General features: G+C 31.1%; 1 protein-coding gene across 7 annotated transcripts in view; it reads left to right on the forward strand.

Moving 5' to 3' along the window:
- Positions 1–1,874: 1,874 nt before the first annotated feature.
- Syt1 (Synaptotagmin 1) overlaps positions 1,875–19,214 on the forward strand; it is a 33,651-nt gene continuing 16,311 nt past the window's right edge. For 4 of the 7 annotated variants that reach the window (XM_065501535.1, XM_065501536.1, XM_065501532.1 and 1 more), the window contains exons 1-5: positions 1,875–2,109; positions 2,187–2,446; positions 2,504–2,599; positions 4,224–4,418; positions 4,538–4,714. In XM_065501535.1, the coding sequence (XP_065357607.1) occupies positions 1,890–2,109; positions 2,187–2,446; positions 2,504–2,599; positions 4,224–4,418; positions 4,538–4,714 (948 nt within the window). In that variant the 5' untranslated portion in view covers positions 1,875–1,889. The remainder of the gene's footprint in view (positions 2,110–2,186; positions 2,447–2,503; positions 2,600–4,223; positions 4,419–4,537; positions 4,715–19,214) is intronic. The other 3 variants (XM_065501537.1, XM_065501538.1, XM_065501534.1) reach the window with 1 other exon arrangement.

Below are 19,214 nucleotides of genomic sequence, written 5' to 3' on the forward strand. Positions count from 1 at the left end.
CCGTAAACCATATGCGTACTTTACCATTGACATTACAACTTGAATTTGTTGTATTTTTGTTGTACATTTTTGCAGATCACTCAACGCTGTTGTAAAAATACTAAAGAGTTCATCTATATTAAAGAGATCGTTGTCTGCTCTTATGCACTCTGCATATGACATGGTGTTAGGATAAGTGTTGTTGTTGTTGTGATTGTTTATGGGGAGATCAGCATTGATGTACTGTGGTAAGTTTTGGCTATTGTTGTATTTACGTGAATGTTTGCTAGTTGCTTTTGCTCTGGTTTCCAAATAAAGAGATCGAAAAGGGCAATTGATATCATTTGCAGAGTGGTCCGTGCGCTCTTTGCCATGTTTTTTGCAGTTGAAACAAGAGAATACTGCTGGTATTTTATTTTGATTCCGTAGTGGGCAATCATTGGTGTGGTGTTGATTGGCGCATAACATACATGCTGAAAGGCGATTACAATGTTCACCTCCGTGACCATACATCAGACAATTCCAACATTGTGTTGGATTATCCTTTTTTTTGGGTTTGTACTTTTTCCAGGATACAATTACATTACATATTGCAGTTACGTTATTTAATGATTTTGGGTTAAAATTTTTCCTTGCAAATTGAACTTTATATACTGCATTGTTGACAGAACTGAATTTTGTATTTATTTCAGTAATGGATGAAGGTGTTAAATTATAACCTAGGATATCATTCTTAATATCTTCAGTACTGATTTTTGGGAGTCCATATAAAAATACTGTATACAGACGATTCTCTTTTGAATTAAAAGTATGAAATTCAATCTTCTTATCCAGTAAAATCTTTTTGCATTTTTCGTAGCTTTCAGTATTTTTCGGAAAAACTTTGGTTCCGATAGATGTGCGTTTATAAATTGAATCTTTTCCGAGTAAATCTTGAAGTTCCTTGAGAGGAATTTTTTCATCGACTACCAATGGAGGAGGTTTACCACTTTTCTCTGCATTTATATTAGATACTGGATCTAATTCCATGTCATTTCGTTCACCTAAAACACTGAACCGATTACTTGAAGTTGAAGGCAGATCGGAAATCAAACCAATAGGAAGTGGTCGGGACAATTTCTGTCTTTTCATTTTGGGTTTTTTTAAGTTTATATTGTTTAATTTGGCCCCCGGGGCCATAGCAGTATTGCTAACACAGCAAGTTAATTGTCACACGCGCGAGTTCAATAAAAAAACAGATGACAATTACAATATCAATACTATTTGCGTTATTTGTTTTAACTATGATTTGCTTCTTAATAACAACTAATCCGTACTTATTTAGAGACGACCGTTCTCTTCGAAATTAAGTATCGAACTCTAGAAGAAGACTTATTCAAGGCTGGCTGGGTGGAAAATGAATATATCTCCATCCTTAATATAATTTCGAAATTAACATCCTTCCAGAGCTATCTGTCTGACTGGAGATTCCTAAGGAGTAACAGTTGTAAGTTGTGGTCTTCCAATCTAAACATGTTGTTCAAAACGATGTCTTTACCTGTGACGAAAAGACTAATTACGGCATTATCAACACAGGTGGATACACAGACTGGTAGTTCCATGTAATGACAACGGAATAAGGATAAATTATAAGCTTCATAGCATATGAATAACTATATATGTTTCTATCTTTAACAGTTTTTTTTAGCACATTTCACAAAAAAATTCTTTCGAAACTAAACTATAATTTATTTAAAATTTAAATACAGAATCCTTAAAAATAGATTAGCTGATACACTAAATATTTATTACAAAATTCTCTCACAAATAACATAAATAATCGCCTAAAAATACTAATAATACCTAAATAATACTTACTTAAACATAAATTTTCTCTTTCAATTAATAAATAACAATAGTAAACGATCATCATGCCACCAAATGAAGTGACAGTCGATGAGCCACAACCAGCGCCTGAAGTGGAATCAGCGACTGCAGAATTAGAAACAGCAGACCAAAAGGCTGAAGAAGCAACACAGCATTCAATATTTCGAGAAAATGCACATCAGCCAGTTGGTGAAAATCAAAAAATTATACCCAACATAATAGAAACGACACAAACCCCACAAGGCACAACAGAAGGAGAACCAGGTGGGTGTAAAAAAAAATAATACAAAATAAAAAGAAAAAGAAAAACCTCTTTAACAAAATCAATTTAAAAATTGCAGAAGAGACTACTACTAAGACCTCAGTGTTACAAAAAGTTGAAAATGCTGGTGAGCGTGTTACCATTGCAATTGCTGATAAAACTGGCCTACCCACCTGGGGTGTGGTGGCCATTATCATATTGGTATTCCTGGTTGTCTTCGGCATCATATTCTTCTGTGTACGAAGATTCTTAAAGAAGCGACGAACTAAAGATGGTAAGGGTAAGAAGGGTGTTGATATGAAATCGGTACAATTATTAGGATCGGCGTACAAAGAAAAAGTAAGTATCAAATGCGCTATTAAATCTTAATAGTTATTGGGTTCTGGTATGTCATAGGTTCAGCCTGATATGGAGGAACTCACCGAAAATGCTGAAGAGGGCGGCGAAGAGGACAAAGAAAGTGAACAAAAATTAGGCAGACTGAATTTTAAGGTAAGTTAGAATAGTTAAACAATATTACACAATACCCAATCCTCCACTGCTACCTCTTGAAACTTTCTATATGATGAGAATAATAATAATGATGATGATGATGTATAAATACTGTGATGAATATTTATAACAAAAAGACACTTGATTACAAGAACAATAACAATTTCTACAAACATACTTACAGTTTAATGTTCATGTGTACAGAAGAAGTATAAAATATGTGTAAAGGGTAATAAGAGATGTATTACATAAGGGTTTTTCTTTTGTTTTTTTTTAAGAAAATATCAATAATTCCATGGCACACTTCTCTAAATACATGCATACGCTTTTATACAATACATAAGTCAGTCAGTCAGTCAGTCTTACATACAACATAATCGTGCAGCATCACATTAATTCAATTGGATTTCAATGTTAAAAATTTTACATAATTACCATAAATTGACTTGATTACGTATTTATGGCTTTCATTATAATACTAAAAAGAACTTTATGTGTTTTACTGGTCCTTCGCTTCTGGTTTATACAGATTTTTATAATGCTGTTTGCATTAGACAACTATGCTTCCAGAAGCTTTTCCATTAGCTTAGCATATTAGTACGAATACGAGATGTCCAATCTCTGTAATTAGATCAGGCTGAATTTGGCTTGGGATTGCAAACTACAGAAACCCCCACAAGAAAAGTTCTAGCGGTATCAAATCGTATCATATTTGTATTCAATTCAAGCCACCTCCACGAGAAAATGTCCATTGTCGCGTTCGCTATACGATACATGCCGTTATGCTGGAAATCCATATGGTCCGTGTTAATATTTTTCTATTCGGAATGAAGTAAATAGCTAATTATTGATGTGTAATCTTCACAGATGACGGTGATGGCCTAAAGAACATCTTCTTCAAAGAAATACGAACTAATGATGCAGCTGAATCAAAATTAGCACCAAACAATACTATTCCGTGGATGCAGGGCCACCTTGTAAACATCGTGTACACAAAGAGATACACATTCTTAACTCTCGTTTTTATAATAAAGTTTTAATAATTGCTGCTCAATCGTACTTCCTGCAATAGTTATTTGGCATTAGTTGTCTCCAAAATAACCGTGGATGCAGGGCCACCTTGTAAACATCGTGTGCATCTCTTTGCTAAAAACGAGCTACACAAAGAGATGCACATGCTTAACTCTCGTTTTTATAATAAAGTTTTAATAATTGCAGCTCAATCGTACTTCCTGTAATAGTTATTTGGCATTAGATGTCTCCAAAATAACCATAAAGTCTCCAAATACTTCTGACCCTTGGTATTCAGTTCACAAAAATTCTCTTTTCAAAACATACCTACCATTTGGACAGACATTATTACTCAAACATAATATTCACACATTTTAAACATTAAACATACATTCAACATAAAATATATCTCTCCAAAAGACCTAAACTAATGTAAAATTTTCCATTTTATTCTTTTCTAAAACGCTATTCCTTGGAAATTTTCTACCACAAAATCAAAAAAAACGGATCACAATTAAATTTGATTGATCATTGTTTATATTATTATTTTGTTCTCTTTTTTTCTATTTATTTCTCTTACTTTTCAATAAAAAAAATGTTTGGTACAAAACAGCTTGAATATGATTTCAATTCAAACAGTTTAGCCGTAACTGTTATACAAGCTGAAGAATTGCCAGCTTTAGATATGGGTGGTACCTCAGATCCCTACGTTAAAGTGTATCTGTTGCCCGACAAGAAAAAGAAATTCGAAACAAAAGTACATCGTAAGACACTAAGTCCAGTTTTTAATGAAACATTTACATTTAAGGTGGGTGACAAATTAAAAAAAAAACTATACAAACCCAATTTCAGTGTGGTTATTTTGTTCTATTAATTAAAAATACTAATACTAAATTTATTTTATCATTATACTGATCCAAACAAAAGAGTTTACCCTATGCTGATGCCATGAATAAGACTTTAGTATTTGCCATCTTTGATTTTGATCGTTTCTCAAAGCACGATCAAATTGGTGAAGTCAAGGTTCCACTGTGCACAATCGATTTGGCGCAAACAATTGAGGAGTGGCGTGATTTGGTCAGCGTTGAAGGTGAAGGCGGTCAGGTAAGAATCATTTTTAATTACTTTTATACATATTATTATTATTGTTATTACGTCTTAAAGAAACTTGAATATTTTATCAAAATACAAATTTAGTCAATTTAGTAAAAGAAACAAGAAAAAGTGTGTATTCATATATATTTTTTTTTCAATCGTATTAATACTTAATATAAACGTTTTTCAAAACAAGATTTTATGAATGTGTGAATGTTTTGTGTGCGTATTTTAAATAATAAATGTTAAATTTAAATAGTTACAACATTAGGGTGGCACTACTACTTTGATTGACAAAATTATAATGCTTTGTAAGTTGTTTGTGGTCTAAATTTAATCATTTTAGTTGTTTGCATTTGCTAGATTAGATAGATCACTTAATAATGATGATTTAAACATCGTTTGGAAATAGACAGAGAGATCTCCTAAACTAAAACGTATTAGTATTAAGAAATTTCCATATAACTTGCCTTTCCGGAAACTGGCATTGCTGTCTAAACTTGTTTTAGTCAAATTTCTGTTCAAAGTCCAAATTTGATGAAACTGTTGCTCCTACTTGATCAGTTAATTGATCAAAATAATTGATTCCCTTAAACGGAACCTTCTGGCAATCTCTGAATGGGGTCGTGCGAATAGAGTCGCTTTCAACGCTCACAAGATTCAGTTATATATAAATATAAATTCAGTTAACAGAAATACGAACGACAGATCATATCGCTTCATCTGTATTTATGGATGGTGTAAATATTGTGGAATCAGAAGCTGTTGTTGTTCTCCTCAAGAGAATACAATGTGATGTCCTCTGGAATACAATAACACATTTTTCAAGTGTCGAAAGAAGCACTCAAGTGTCTCGGTTTTCCGAAACGTTTTGTAGGAATTACTTTACTCAATTTGATCTCCTCACTATTTACACCACCTATATCCGACCGAATATGGAATACAATGTATGGGATGGTGCTTCAATGTATATTTTGGAAGCTTCTCTACCGCGTATATGAGAGAGCAAAGATGATTATTGGTGATAGTAGGGTAACCAACTGTATTGATTAGCCCAATCACCGTCGCAATGTGGATTTGCGTTTCACTGTTTTATCGGTCCTACAATGGAATGTATTCTGATGAAATTAGGGAACTTGTTCCTGATACTTGCAGATTTTTATGTAAAACATGCAATACACTACAATTAAAATTCGTTCTTTAGCCATACTGTACGTATGTGGAACAAATTTTCTGCTGAAGTCTTTCCCGTCACTTTCAATGTAGGAAAGTTGTTGAATCTCTCCTCACTTCCATCAAGTTGGTTACATCTTTATAACTCTGAGATATGACCCTATAATACTGACAGATCGGAAGTTTTACCGATATCTCCATATTCTCCAAATCAAGTCCAGAACTTTGGTTTGAGAGTTCGTCCGCGACCTCACATGTACATTACAGTGCTCCGGTATCCATTAGCTCACGAAGATCTCTCTTACAGTTCCCACTACTTTGGAGTTCATTACATGGCTCTTCAATACCATCAAAATAAATAGCCACATTTACATACTCAATGACATAAATCGTTATGAATTCAGAGGCTTTCAAGACTGCCAAGATCTTAGCCAGAGAGATGCTACATTCGTCGAATAGTTCACATGATATCTTTGTATTAGTTTCCTCTATGAAGATACCATAACCTATTTTTCTAGAAATGCTCCAGGGGCGGACCTTTGACATTTAAAATTTTTAAACACGTGCCATTTTGTTTCCCATCCGATTTCAAAGAATTTTATATTTTTGGAAAGCGCTCGGCTAGGTCTTGAAAAAATATGTTTGCGTGTGCTATTTATCCCTTATAATTTCCGAGTTATAGGCATTTCAAAATTGAAATTTTAGAATTTTGCCATGCCTTGGTGTGCTTTTTTTAAAAATATAGGGCGCACTTCGATTTTTTTTGTTAGTTAGACAACTAAATTACCGATAACATACAAAAGATTTCAGAGCAATATCAATTACGAATCCAAAAATAACCGATTTTCAATTTAAAAATCAAAAAATAGTAGATTTTTGCTGTTTTTTGAACAAAAAGGTGACTTAACTCTTTTTTTTATTAAAAAAACAACTTTCTTTAAGAACATATAACAATTTTATGAGTTTCTATAAAGTTTCTTTATGGAGAATATTTTGGTATAAAAAACATGTCCTATTTTTTGAACATGTCGGCTCTACGCCCTTCGGAAATTGACCTATTTTTTATCAAAATTTCAACTTTGGGCCACATGTTCTAAAATCCCAAAGCAGGGATCAGAAAACGGGAAGTAGATTTGGAAACCCTGATGTGTTCCGTATTTATCCCTAAAGTATTTTCCCAACCCCGAAGGAAGTGTGGACCATATGGGCAAAATTGTAGAAAATACCATTTTTGGGATTTTTGCTACAATCTTTAGGAATTGCGGGATTCCCTTTTGACCTTTTGACAAGTTTTTTTACACTCTTTTATTTAAAATAAAAAACTTAAAAACCGTTGAAAATTTAATTTTACATGTCGAAGGTAGCCTACTTTGAGCCCCCATAGCGTCCTACATTTACAGGAGAGTAAAGAATATAAAATTTTGTGAGATCAATTCATTAAAAAATCTGCTTATACAATTCAGGCTTTAAAGTACCCTCAAAGTTTAGCAAACATTGCAAAAATGCAGAATTTTAAAAATCATTTTCTTAAATCAAAAAGCATTTATTTGGAAACTAATTTTAACCTTTGACCTTAAAATATTAGTTTTAGACCACAAAACTTCTTACTAGCACCCGGAAATTGTTGAATTAACAAAATTTTTGTAAAATAAAGTGCCATTCTGATCAATATATTAAATTTAAAACAAACAAAAAAAACAAGTGTTTAATAATATACAAATCTACTCAAATTATGTTTATTTAAAAAAAAAAAAACCAACAACAAAAACAAAAGAATTAAAAATAAATAAATCAAACTTTTTGACACACCCAGTTCAAAATTTAAACATTTATTCCAAATATACTAAATTATGCTATAGTTTGTCAATTAAAAACCACAATTAACAAACAATTTATTTAAGTATTTGTTTTAAAAAAAAAAATTAAAAAAAAACAATGTTACAACAAATTCAAAGGAATCTCAAAAACAACAGCAACAACAACAATAACAAAAGAAAATTTTTATAAAAAAAAAAGAACACAAATGTTTTTTTTAGTTCATTTTATTGTGAATTTTTATTTATTTTTTTCTTACTACTTTGTTTTAATTGAAATTTTATTTATTATTTTAATTTATTTATTACTTACTACTACTTTATTATTATTATTATTACTTTATTATAACCAAGACAGACAAAATAATACTACAAATAATTCTATTTCAAATCTAATTTTCTTTTCTGGTTCTTGATTTCCTTTCCCCCCAATAACTCCTTTGATTTTTCAACCTTTTTAGAAGGTAATTACCATAACAATATTAAACAAAATGATGTACAAAATTAAACTCTTTAATCTATCTCTCCATATATTCAATATACTACTACTACTTTTCATTTTGATTTCATTTTGGTTTGGTTTTTGTCTCAAAAAATAAAAAAAAAAATAAAAAATTATACATTTAATTATTTTAACACACTTTTGCATTTGAATCCAAACAATATCAAAAATCAAATATATATTAAACATACTAATTTTTTTCTTATAATCTCCAAATAACAAACAAAAAAATCAAATTTTATAATCTTTCTCTAACCCACTTTGAACATTATTTATCAATTTCTTTATTTATTTTAATTAATAATTATATTTATATTTTTTAAACCATTTGTAATGTTTATTAGTTTCTTCGTGCATTGAATACTCGCAGCATTACTAATATTGTAGTTGAAAGTTTGTGTTTTAATTTCTATTAAATGCATTTAATTTTTGTTAATAAACAATATATGTTTAGTAAATCATAACTTGAATGACTTAAAATATAGAGATATTTTACCATTCGATAGAAAATTGGATGCACTGCTTACAGTCGTCAAAATTCTTTAAAACCTGTCGATCTCCTGGTAAATTGTCTCTTAAATTATGGTAATACTGTGCAAATATTTAACGAAACAATGAAATTGGTCCAACAAACCACATTAAATGTTTTTAAACATGTTTGTTCTCTTAGAAGTCCAGTAAAATAAAATACAAATTTTGTTGCACCTATTTCGTCAAATATTTCTACCATTACCTTTAGTGAACTCTCGTGTTATGCAGTCTTTATGTAAAGTTCAAGCATTTTTAAAATTTTCTTAAATGTTTTTTATAAAATTTGAAATCAGCTCTTTTTTGTAAAACAACAAATTTTTTTGCTACAATATTAGTTTTTACGAGACCATTATATACAAGTAATTATAATGTCAGTAGAATACAAAGCCTCAACCAAATCAGAGACAAATCAGAGATTGTACAACAAGTCAATCAATCAATCTATTTATGCTTGAAACACCGCAACAATGTATCAACATTTCACACGACCATCTACAGGCCCGATCATGCACAAGCAAAGATGTTAAGCTCAATCTTCTCGACATTCTACAAAAATTCTTATCGAATCCGGTTCCTGTCAAGTCCAGCTTGTACCATATTGGCACTTTGCAGTACGTTCTGCAGCCTCAAGTTGGTTGGTGAGATCTACATACCTCTGACATATCGCCCTATAATACTGACAGATCGGAAGTTTTACCACCATATCCCTATTTTACTAGTCAAGCCAAGAACCTGGCTTTGAGAGTTCGTCTGCGACTCTCCCAGTACATACTACTAATTTGCAGATCCATTAGCCCACGTAGATCTCTCTTACAGTTCCCACTACCTTGAAGTTCATTATATGGCTCTTCAACACCCTCAACACGGCTTGGCTTTCAACATAAATAGTCAAATCTATCCCCTCAATGACATACGTAGTTATGAATTCAGCGGCTTTCAACACTGCCAAGATCTTAGTCAGAAATATGCTGAATTCGTCGGGAAGTCAACATTATATCCTTGTTGCATTATCCCCTACGAAGACACCAGCACAACCTGTTTAAAGTCTATCGAATCCAAGCCAGCCTTCTCATCCGCATGGACTTCACTGAAACCACAGACACATATACTATACTCATTAGGTAGTAAATTTAGAATGATATCTAAAGCAGTGTGAGGCATTCACTACCTTTAATCATATCATAACGTCATCCACATAAGCTATTATCTTCCGACAACGCATCTGTACCTCGAGTGCCTTCCATAATCGACCCAATAGTCACCAAAAAAATCCTGGATCCTAAATTCATCCACAATTTTTTTTTGGTATTGAAGGCTTCTCGATGCTGATCCGACAGCCTAATTTACACGGTCATAACGGTTCTTGCAGCATTAAAATACGAACAAAACCTTTTCCCATCTTTCTGACAACATAAGGATTCCGATCCAAAATAACTGCTCATCTTTTGAGGCCAAGAACGAATCAAGCCAACATCGGATACTCTGTTCCGAAGTGAAGCGTATTCCAGAGCAAGCGTTCTGTATCGATCGAAACAAATAGTAGTCGGACAGGGCAAGGTCTGGACTATAAAGCGGTTGAGGCAAAATTTTCCAACCACTTCATTTTAAATGTCATGATGGAATATTACGGCTTCATGTCTGGCCGCATATTCTGGGCGTTTTTCAGTCAATGCTTGCTTCAAATGAATCAGTTGTGTTCGATGTAGGTTCCCTGTGAAGTTCTGGTCAGATTTCAGCAGAAAATTACCTTAGCGCGATGGATATTTGGGTTTGGTGTCCATTCAGCTGGTTGGCCAGGCTTCACATACGATCTCTTACGCTTCGAGTTATCCTAATGGATCCATTTTTCATCACAAGTAATGATTCGGTGCAAAAATTATTTTCTTTCATGGCGTTCAAACATCATTTCGGACATGCAAAATCGTCTTTCAAAGTCTCTCCCTTAGCGCAATGGATATTTGGCTTTGGTGTCCATTCAGCTGGTTGGCCAGGCTTCACATACGATCTCTTACGCTTCGAGTTGTCCTAATGGATCTCTCGGTTTCAATTCGTATGGTACTCAATTTCCCTGCTTTTGGATGAATCCTGTTGCTCGCAAATGTTTTGAAATTTCTGTTTCAGTAGCTACCAATGATTTTACAATCTCTTGTTGAGTTTTAAAACAATCTTCATGGATTATTACCTCCAATTCTAAGTCTTCAAGCTTTTTTTGCTGGCTTGTCGATCTTTGTCCTCGTTTCAAAATCACCACTTCTGAACACATTCACCATAAGCCTTGGTGAGCAATCTGTGTGCTTCAGCGGCACTTTTTTTTTAAATTAAGGCCAATATTTTAAACCAATACTGCCACGTATGAAGTTCAAATGCTCCTAATCTTTGAAATAAATCTAAAAATCATTAGAAATCAGACTACCCGTTAAACTTTATTAAATACAGTCCAACAATTTTTCTCTCAAACCAATTTTTGCTGGAAAAAATTATACTTTGTATACACTAGTACCAGTGCGAAATTCTACTGACATTTTACTTGAAATAAAAAAAAAATATTCTAAAATAACAAAATTTGGTCTTATATTTTCATTATCTTTATTTCTATTTCTATTATTATTATATATAGTATAATTTTATTAATTTTCTTTTCAACTTTTTGCACCTTTTTAATCAAAAATATAATTATAATAATACTATACTGAAATTGTCCAAACATTTAACCAACTAAAATAAAGTAGTTAAAACTTGTTATTGCACCACAATTTTAAGAATTTCCTATTTAAAAACCAATAATTTTCCTTAAAACACCCAATAACAAAAACAAATAAACACATGTATCATATAAAACTAAAACAGCACTCAATCGATACTCGAACATTTATATAAAAAAAGAAAATCAAACACACACACGCGCATTCCAAATCGGTATTTAAATAACAAAAACAACAACAACATCACATTTACAACAACAATAAAATCGTATTCTTACAATCACACTCTTTCGCTCTTTTTCCCACTCTCTCTCTCACACACACACACAAACTCTCCACTAAAAACTAAATTTATTTAAAACCAAAAAAAAAGCTTTCAAGCCTGAGAATGTTGAATATAATAAAAAAAAAGACTAATAAATTAAAAAACAAAACAAAAAAAATTATTAAATAAAAACAACATTTAAATTTTTTCTAAATTTTAGTTAGAATGAATTGGATTAATTAATGAAATGTTTTCTAAAATCAAAAAAGACAACATGCATGCCAAGCTTTAAATTTTTTTTTGAACTTTTTTTTAAAAAAAAAACAGTTTTGCAAACAAATTCAATTTCTTAGATGAAAGAACTCAGAAATCATATTTTTTTTATGAATCAAATTTTAAAAATTAAACAATATTTTTTTTATTTTTTTGTTTTTATTTTTAACAATTTAAACATATTTAAAAATCAATAACAACAAACAAAAAATATATCCATACATAAAGTATCAATTTTTAATCTTTTTTATCTTCATATATTTTTTTCTAATTTCGTAATGTATCGCTATAAATATAAATCCAAATCAACTTTAAATATTCGAAATATAAAATAAAAAAAAAACCAATCAAATCATATCAAACATAACAAATCTGAATATTAAAAATCTTAAAAAAAAATACTATCGATTCGAAACTCATCCCACTAAAATGTACAATAATTCGTAAATCTACGCTGTGTGGGGAACAAATGAATTTTTTATAATGCACGTAAGTATTAATTTTAAAATCAATTTCAGAATTTCATTATACTTAATTACTTACTATATCATTTGTGTTTAATTTTATGTTGTTTTAAATGCAATTATTAACTACTGAACTAAACTATTATTATTACTATTATTACTACTACTAAATTGTTGTAATTGGCTTTTAATTAATTTAATTAACATGTATTAACTGAGTTTTATTTCCTTATATTGAATTGATGTTGTGAAATCAAGTGAAACATTTGATAGCAAAAACTTATACAAATCTAAGTACCTACTACTATTTCGAAAAGCATAACAATTTTTTTATTCAAATTCTATGTGCTATAAAAAATGTATCTTTTAAATGCTTGTTTATTATTACAGTTTATAATTTTTTTGGAAGAGGAGTTTATACTGAAAGTTTATTAAAATATTTAAATAAAAAATTTTGACTACTCCAAGCTGTGTGCTGGACTATAAATCTTAGGGTTGCGTTAGGGTTCGATTCCCGCCAGAGACTCTGGGTGTATCTGTACACGCAGAGAAAAAATATAGTTGTCCATGGTTACTGTAACCATTTAAATAGTGATACAAGTTTTTTAACAATATTATATTTAACAATATATGATTGTGACAACCATTTATATGATGAATAATTTTATCATATGTTGTTCTCAGATTATGATATCCATAAGACGAGAGCAACTTAATATGGTAAGTCCTTCATCATATGAATGGTTATCACAAACATGTACTTGTTTACTGTAATCATATATATGGTTGATACAATCATGTGAATTGAAAATTAACCATATTATGGTTACCACAACCATGGAAATAGTTACTGTGACTATATTATTGTTAAAAAAAACTTGTAACAATATTGAAATGGTTACAGTAACCATGGACAACTATATTTTTTCTCTGCGTGTAGACAAGCAAAACGCTTAGCAGTTTTTGTTTGTTTTATTAAAAAAAAACCGTTAAGCTACAATCCATAGTTACCCACATAATTGTTTATTTTATTTCCATAAATTAGATTATCACGACGACAAATGACACATCAAACATTGTCATGTCATGCCATGCTCAATATGATAATGATGGCAATGTGTTCGACATAGACCATAGAAAACACATATTCTTTTTCAATGATCATCAAAGATGATCCCAGAACTTTAAGATAATTTCATGTTATTTGTATTGTTGAACGAAGAAAAACACATTGGTTTTCATACAACATCATTGCCCAGCTAAATGACACGAGTGTCACATGTTCTTTAATATTATTTCATGGCATTTCAGGTCATACATAAGCACGAGCATGAAATATTTAAGTTGGATCATTTTGCTCAAATGATCGTATATCGTTAGTTTCGCAGTTCGGTTCCCTGTTTCCAAGTCTTCGATTTGATAATGTCAGCAAGCCATTGTATGTCCGTCTTAAGTTAGATGCCAAAACAACACGAGGCACGATCATAAATAAATGCACTTCTCAATGTATCGATCCATATCTCCGATAGAGCAGGACAATGGTGGAGAAGGAGTTCCAACAGCTCCTCCTCGTCCTCATCATGACAACTTCTACAGAAATCATTAAAAATGGCGGATTTTTTTAAAATGTTTAGCTATTATTTTGAAACCTTTGTACAATATAAATTTATTCAAAGTATTGGCCATTGTTAGCTATGAACTTTTCCCATCTTTCTGACAACATATGGATTCCGTGCCAATAGAAATGATCATCTTTTGAGACCAAGAACGAATCAAGCCAATTTCGGATACTCTGTTCAGAAGTGAAGCGTATCTCTGAGAGAGCGTTCAGCATCGATCGAAACAAATATTAGTCGTACGGGGCAAGGTCTGGACTATAAAGTGGGTGAAGCAAAACTTCCCAACCACTTCTTTCTAAATAGTTTTTAACTGGTATTGCAACATGTGGCCTAGCGATGTCATGTCTGGCCGCATATTCTGGACGTTTTTTGGCTAATGCTCCCACCAAATACAGAGAATTACATTACTTCCATGGATATTTGGCTTTGATGTCGAATCGGTTGGTTGTTCGGGATTCACATACGATTTCTCTCGCTTCGGGTTATTTTAATGCATCCATTTTTCATTGCATATAAAAATAATTTTCTTTTATAGCTTTCAAGCATCATTTCGAACATGCAAAATCGTATTTGAATGTCTCTCGGCTTCAATTCCCAACTTTTGGGTGAATCCTGCTACCTTCTAACGTTTTGAAATTGCTGCTTGAGTATCTTCCAATGATTTTGCAAGCTCTTGTTGAATTTGACAACATTATTCATGGAGTAATGCCTCCAATTCTTTGTCTTCTGTGTCAAAATCACAAGTTCTGAACCGCACAAACCATCTCTCGCACATTGAAACCGATGTAAAACATTCACCACAAGCTTTTGTGAGCAATCGGCGTGCTTCAGCAGCTAATTTTTTTAAACTAAAAAATTAAAGCAAAACTCATCCAGTTTTAACTGGATTAGGGTAGATTACAATGTCAGAAAGCCATCAGGATCGATTTATGTCCATGTTATTTTAAATTGCCAAACCAACACGATGTACGGATGAATAGTTCATGTTTTTAATATCCACCTCATATTCGCCTGATCATGAAGAAAAGGGTGACAGGGAGTTCCAACAACTCATTCTCGTTCTCATCATGACAGCTACCAGAACCCGTAGTAAATCTGGTCGATCGCAGGTTAATTGTACATATTCTGATATTCGGAGTGCATCTCTTGAAATAAGTCAGCCAGTGTATCGATATCTAAACCTGGATAACACATTGATTCGGCTGCCTAAAACTAACCCTCTTCTTCTTTCGGAGGGGGTAATGTAAAAGCCACAACTTAGATCGATCTGTATAGATCGCGATCGTGTGATCCGAAGTGGACGCTTGCTCTTTCCAAGGTAGGAAGGTTTTAAGAGTGCAATATCAATATTGTAAATGAATATTGCTTTCCGCTGAGTTTACAGTCATCATATCAAATACATCAATCGACGGCATGCTCCATACTGCATCTGAGATCATCAGTACGATCTTTTCGATAATCTCACATTAGGTAGACCGTTTCATCCAACAAACCTGTGCACAATGCATTAAAAAGGATTTGGATTTCTTGGAAATTATATATTTGGCTCATCTTCCTGAATATATGTAGTCTTCTTTTCAAAGAACGCAACACTAACATTGGAAATAAATTGGCAATATTTCCCAATCATGTTCAAGTGTGTCAAACATTTCCTTAATTTGAATTAAGAGCTATCATATGATTCAGCTAAAAGATATAAATTTGACCTTTATCCTTGGCATTAATAAACCAGGGGGGTTAATTACCGCAGTCGAACACGATCGAATACTTATTCGAAAGTGCGAGTTCTTTTTATTTTTGCGATTCTCTTCGTTCGAAATTTATTTCGATTAGAAGTTCTGATTACTAGATTCTTCTAAACAATATATCTTAATTTGTCTCTTCACCTACCAACTTTCAGTATAAACTCTATATTATCATTATTATTAACTAATTAGTTGACATTTTTTTGTTTTTTTCTATTTGTTAAACTTAATTTGAAATCAAATTTAAAACTATTTAAGGATGATTTCAATAATTTGATGTTTTTTTTTTATATAATTTCGCCTTGATCAAAAAAGCTGTATTGTAAAAGGAGCTTCGATAAACTTAAATCTTCCTTAATAACTCTAAAAAATTCAATAATTTTTACTTTCTTAATCTAAGTTTTTACAATAATTTTTTTTAAAATTCTTGTTTTTTAACAATTTTAATTTTTAACATTATAAACATAACACTTACAGTTTTTTACTCGTTTAAATCACAGGGGTAAGTTTTAAAATACCAAATTTTATACTTTTTTTATTCAAGTAGTTGAACTTTTTTCTTCCAAATAAATTATTAACAAAAAACAAAAACATTTTCAATAAATTCTTGGTTGTGCAACTCCTTTAATTGGCATCTTTTTATGAAAAACTAAAACAAATTAAAGATTTTTATAAAAATAAACAAAACCTGCCAAGGGTTTAGATATTCTACATTTTTTGCTCTCCAACTCTCTTAAATAATTTTTTTCTAACATATTTTTTAAACTAAAATTTTCCTATTAACTAACATTGACGATCTACTAAACAAAATATTAAACTATTATAGCTTGAGACCAGAACATTTTCCATCAATTATTTCATTACCAATATTATTTCATTATAAATATTTATCTAGTACATATAGTTTTTTTCCCTCCTAATTTATGTCTCTATAATTTATTTACACTTAAAGAAAAATTTTAAAGAATTCAAACCCTTGAAAAAGATTTATTTTGAATGTGGTATAATTTTGAATTTTGTACAAATTTTGTGAATTTTGTGAGGACATTGTGTTTTTATCAACAAAAGAAGAAAATATGAAAATTACATAATTAATTTTGAGCTGGGTGTTTTATTATAATTACAGCATTGTTTTTGCAATATTTTTAAAATATTTTAAAATATTAAGCGTAAGTTTTAGTATAATAACTCAACAACAATACCACACATAAACAAGTTTTATTATCATTATAAATTATAATTTCGTTATAATTTTATTAGTTTTACTTAAACTCTTTAAGTTTGTTTTTAATTTATTGTTTTTTAAACCAAATCGAAGCTCTCGGACGTGCAGTATTTAAAAAAAAAAGAAATAATCTAAAATATTAATAATTCCAATGTGTTAATGTGCTTGTTTTCTAGTTTTAATCAATGTATGTGTATAAATGACAAATAATTGTTTATAATTTTCTTAAATCAAGTTAAATAATAATCAAATGTAATTTGTTTATTTGTGTTTGTGATTATTTATTTATTTTAATTTACTTTTATTGAAATCCTTAAATTAATGTTGTCATTGTTGTTGTACTAACTGAACTAAAAGTAATGATTGCTTGTGACTTTTTCATTCGATTTGCTGAAAAGTCAGCAGTACAAAGTCGTTTTGATGCCTATAGTATGAAAAACCTACGTTATTTCTGTGCTATTGTTAGAATTTGCTGTTTTGTTCTACTGACTTTTTAACAAATTTATGAGATAGTTAGGAAAGTTTTTTATATGGATGCAGTTGTAAATTCTGCAATAACGTGAATTTCTTTTAATGATATGATTTTTATTATGACTCAATCAATGAATTAACGATCACAAAGGATCATTTATAAATGTTGCTGGTATATGATATATTTTTATAGCTGTGTATTGTAGTATAAAGAGCAAAACTAGTCACTACCTCTATCGCAATAAAATAAAAATAATGTGAAAGAATGTTTTGTTAGTTAGTTTAAATTGTATACCATGCTTTTGCCATTGAAAGTATGCATTTTTATACCCTTCACCTTCGTGAAAGTTTGTCATTCCGTTTGTAATTTCTACATTTTTCATTTCCGACCCTATAAAGTATATATATTCTGGATCCTTATAGATAGCGGAGTCGATTAAGCCATGTCCGTATGTCTGTCTGTCCGTCTGTTAGTTGAAATCAATTTTCTGAAGACCCCAAATATCTTTGGGATCCAAATCTTCAATAATTCTGTCAGACATGCTTTCGAAAAGTTTTCTATTTAAAACCAGCAAAATCCGTCCATAAATAACGGAGATATGAGCAAAAAACCGGGACAACCTCGATTGTTGACCAATTTTTGATCTATATATGGATTACTAAGTCATTAATATAGACAATATGGATATCTAATGATAGATATTTCAAAGTCCAATGCAACGATGTAGATAAGGCTATAGTAAGTTGGACCTACAATGGGTCAAAATCGGGAAAAATATTTTTTGACCCGAATTTTTTTTTCATCAAAAAAAATTTGAAAAAAACTTTTTTTAAAAAAATTTAAAAACAATTTCGAAAAAAAATTAAATTTTGTTTACCTAAAAATATTTAAAAAAATGTATTTTAAAGTATAATTTGGTGAAGGGTATATAAGATTCGGCACAGCCGAAGATAGCTTTCTTACTTGTTTTGGATTAATCTTGCAATTATAGTTCTCAAGATATTTAGAAATAACTGCTTTCTTTGTAAGAAAGCAGTTCCATGTTCCGATCCGCCCTTAAATTTAATGCCGTGATATGAATTTGATTCATATAAAGTTTTAACACAATCACAGCTATAGTACTCCATATATGATAGGTACCATGCCCACTAATACAAACACGCCCACTCCGTACAGTGATCTGAAATTTGCAATTAACAATTTACATTGTATGGTAGGTGCCACGCTCATCGCCCATTTTCACCCAAACTATGTAGAACAATAAGGGTATATTGGGAACTTCCAGAATTTTAGTTCTCCAAATATTCAAAAATAACTGTTTACTTTGTATGGAAGGTGCCACATCCCCTGTTCCGATCCGTTCCATTTTTGATTGGCACTCATAAGAAATTCGTATAAAGTTTGAAGACTGTCACAATTATAGTTCTTCAGATATTCGAAACTATTTACTTTGTATCGGTGGTACTACGCCCATTGATCCAATCATGCCCATTTTCAGCCAACCTGTACCGAATGGTACCTAAGTAAATCCCACGGAATTTTGCAGTTTTCACAATTATAGTTCACCAGATATTCCATAATAACTATTTACTTTGTATGGGAGGTGCCACGTCCACTCAAAATAATAACCAGCCTATTGTTCATCCAAGATGAAGAGGTAAATACAGTAAAAATTTCAAGAAGATCGGTTCAGTGGTTTAGGCTTCTATAATTCATTTGAGGTG

This window comes from Calliphora vicina, chromosome 2 (genome assembly GCF_958450345.1).
Source record: "Calliphora vicina chromosome 2, idCalVici1.1, whole genome shotgun sequence".
In the NCBI taxonomy this organism is placed as follows: Eukaryota; Metazoa; Arthropoda; class Insecta; order Diptera; family Calliphoridae; genus Calliphora; species Calliphora vicina.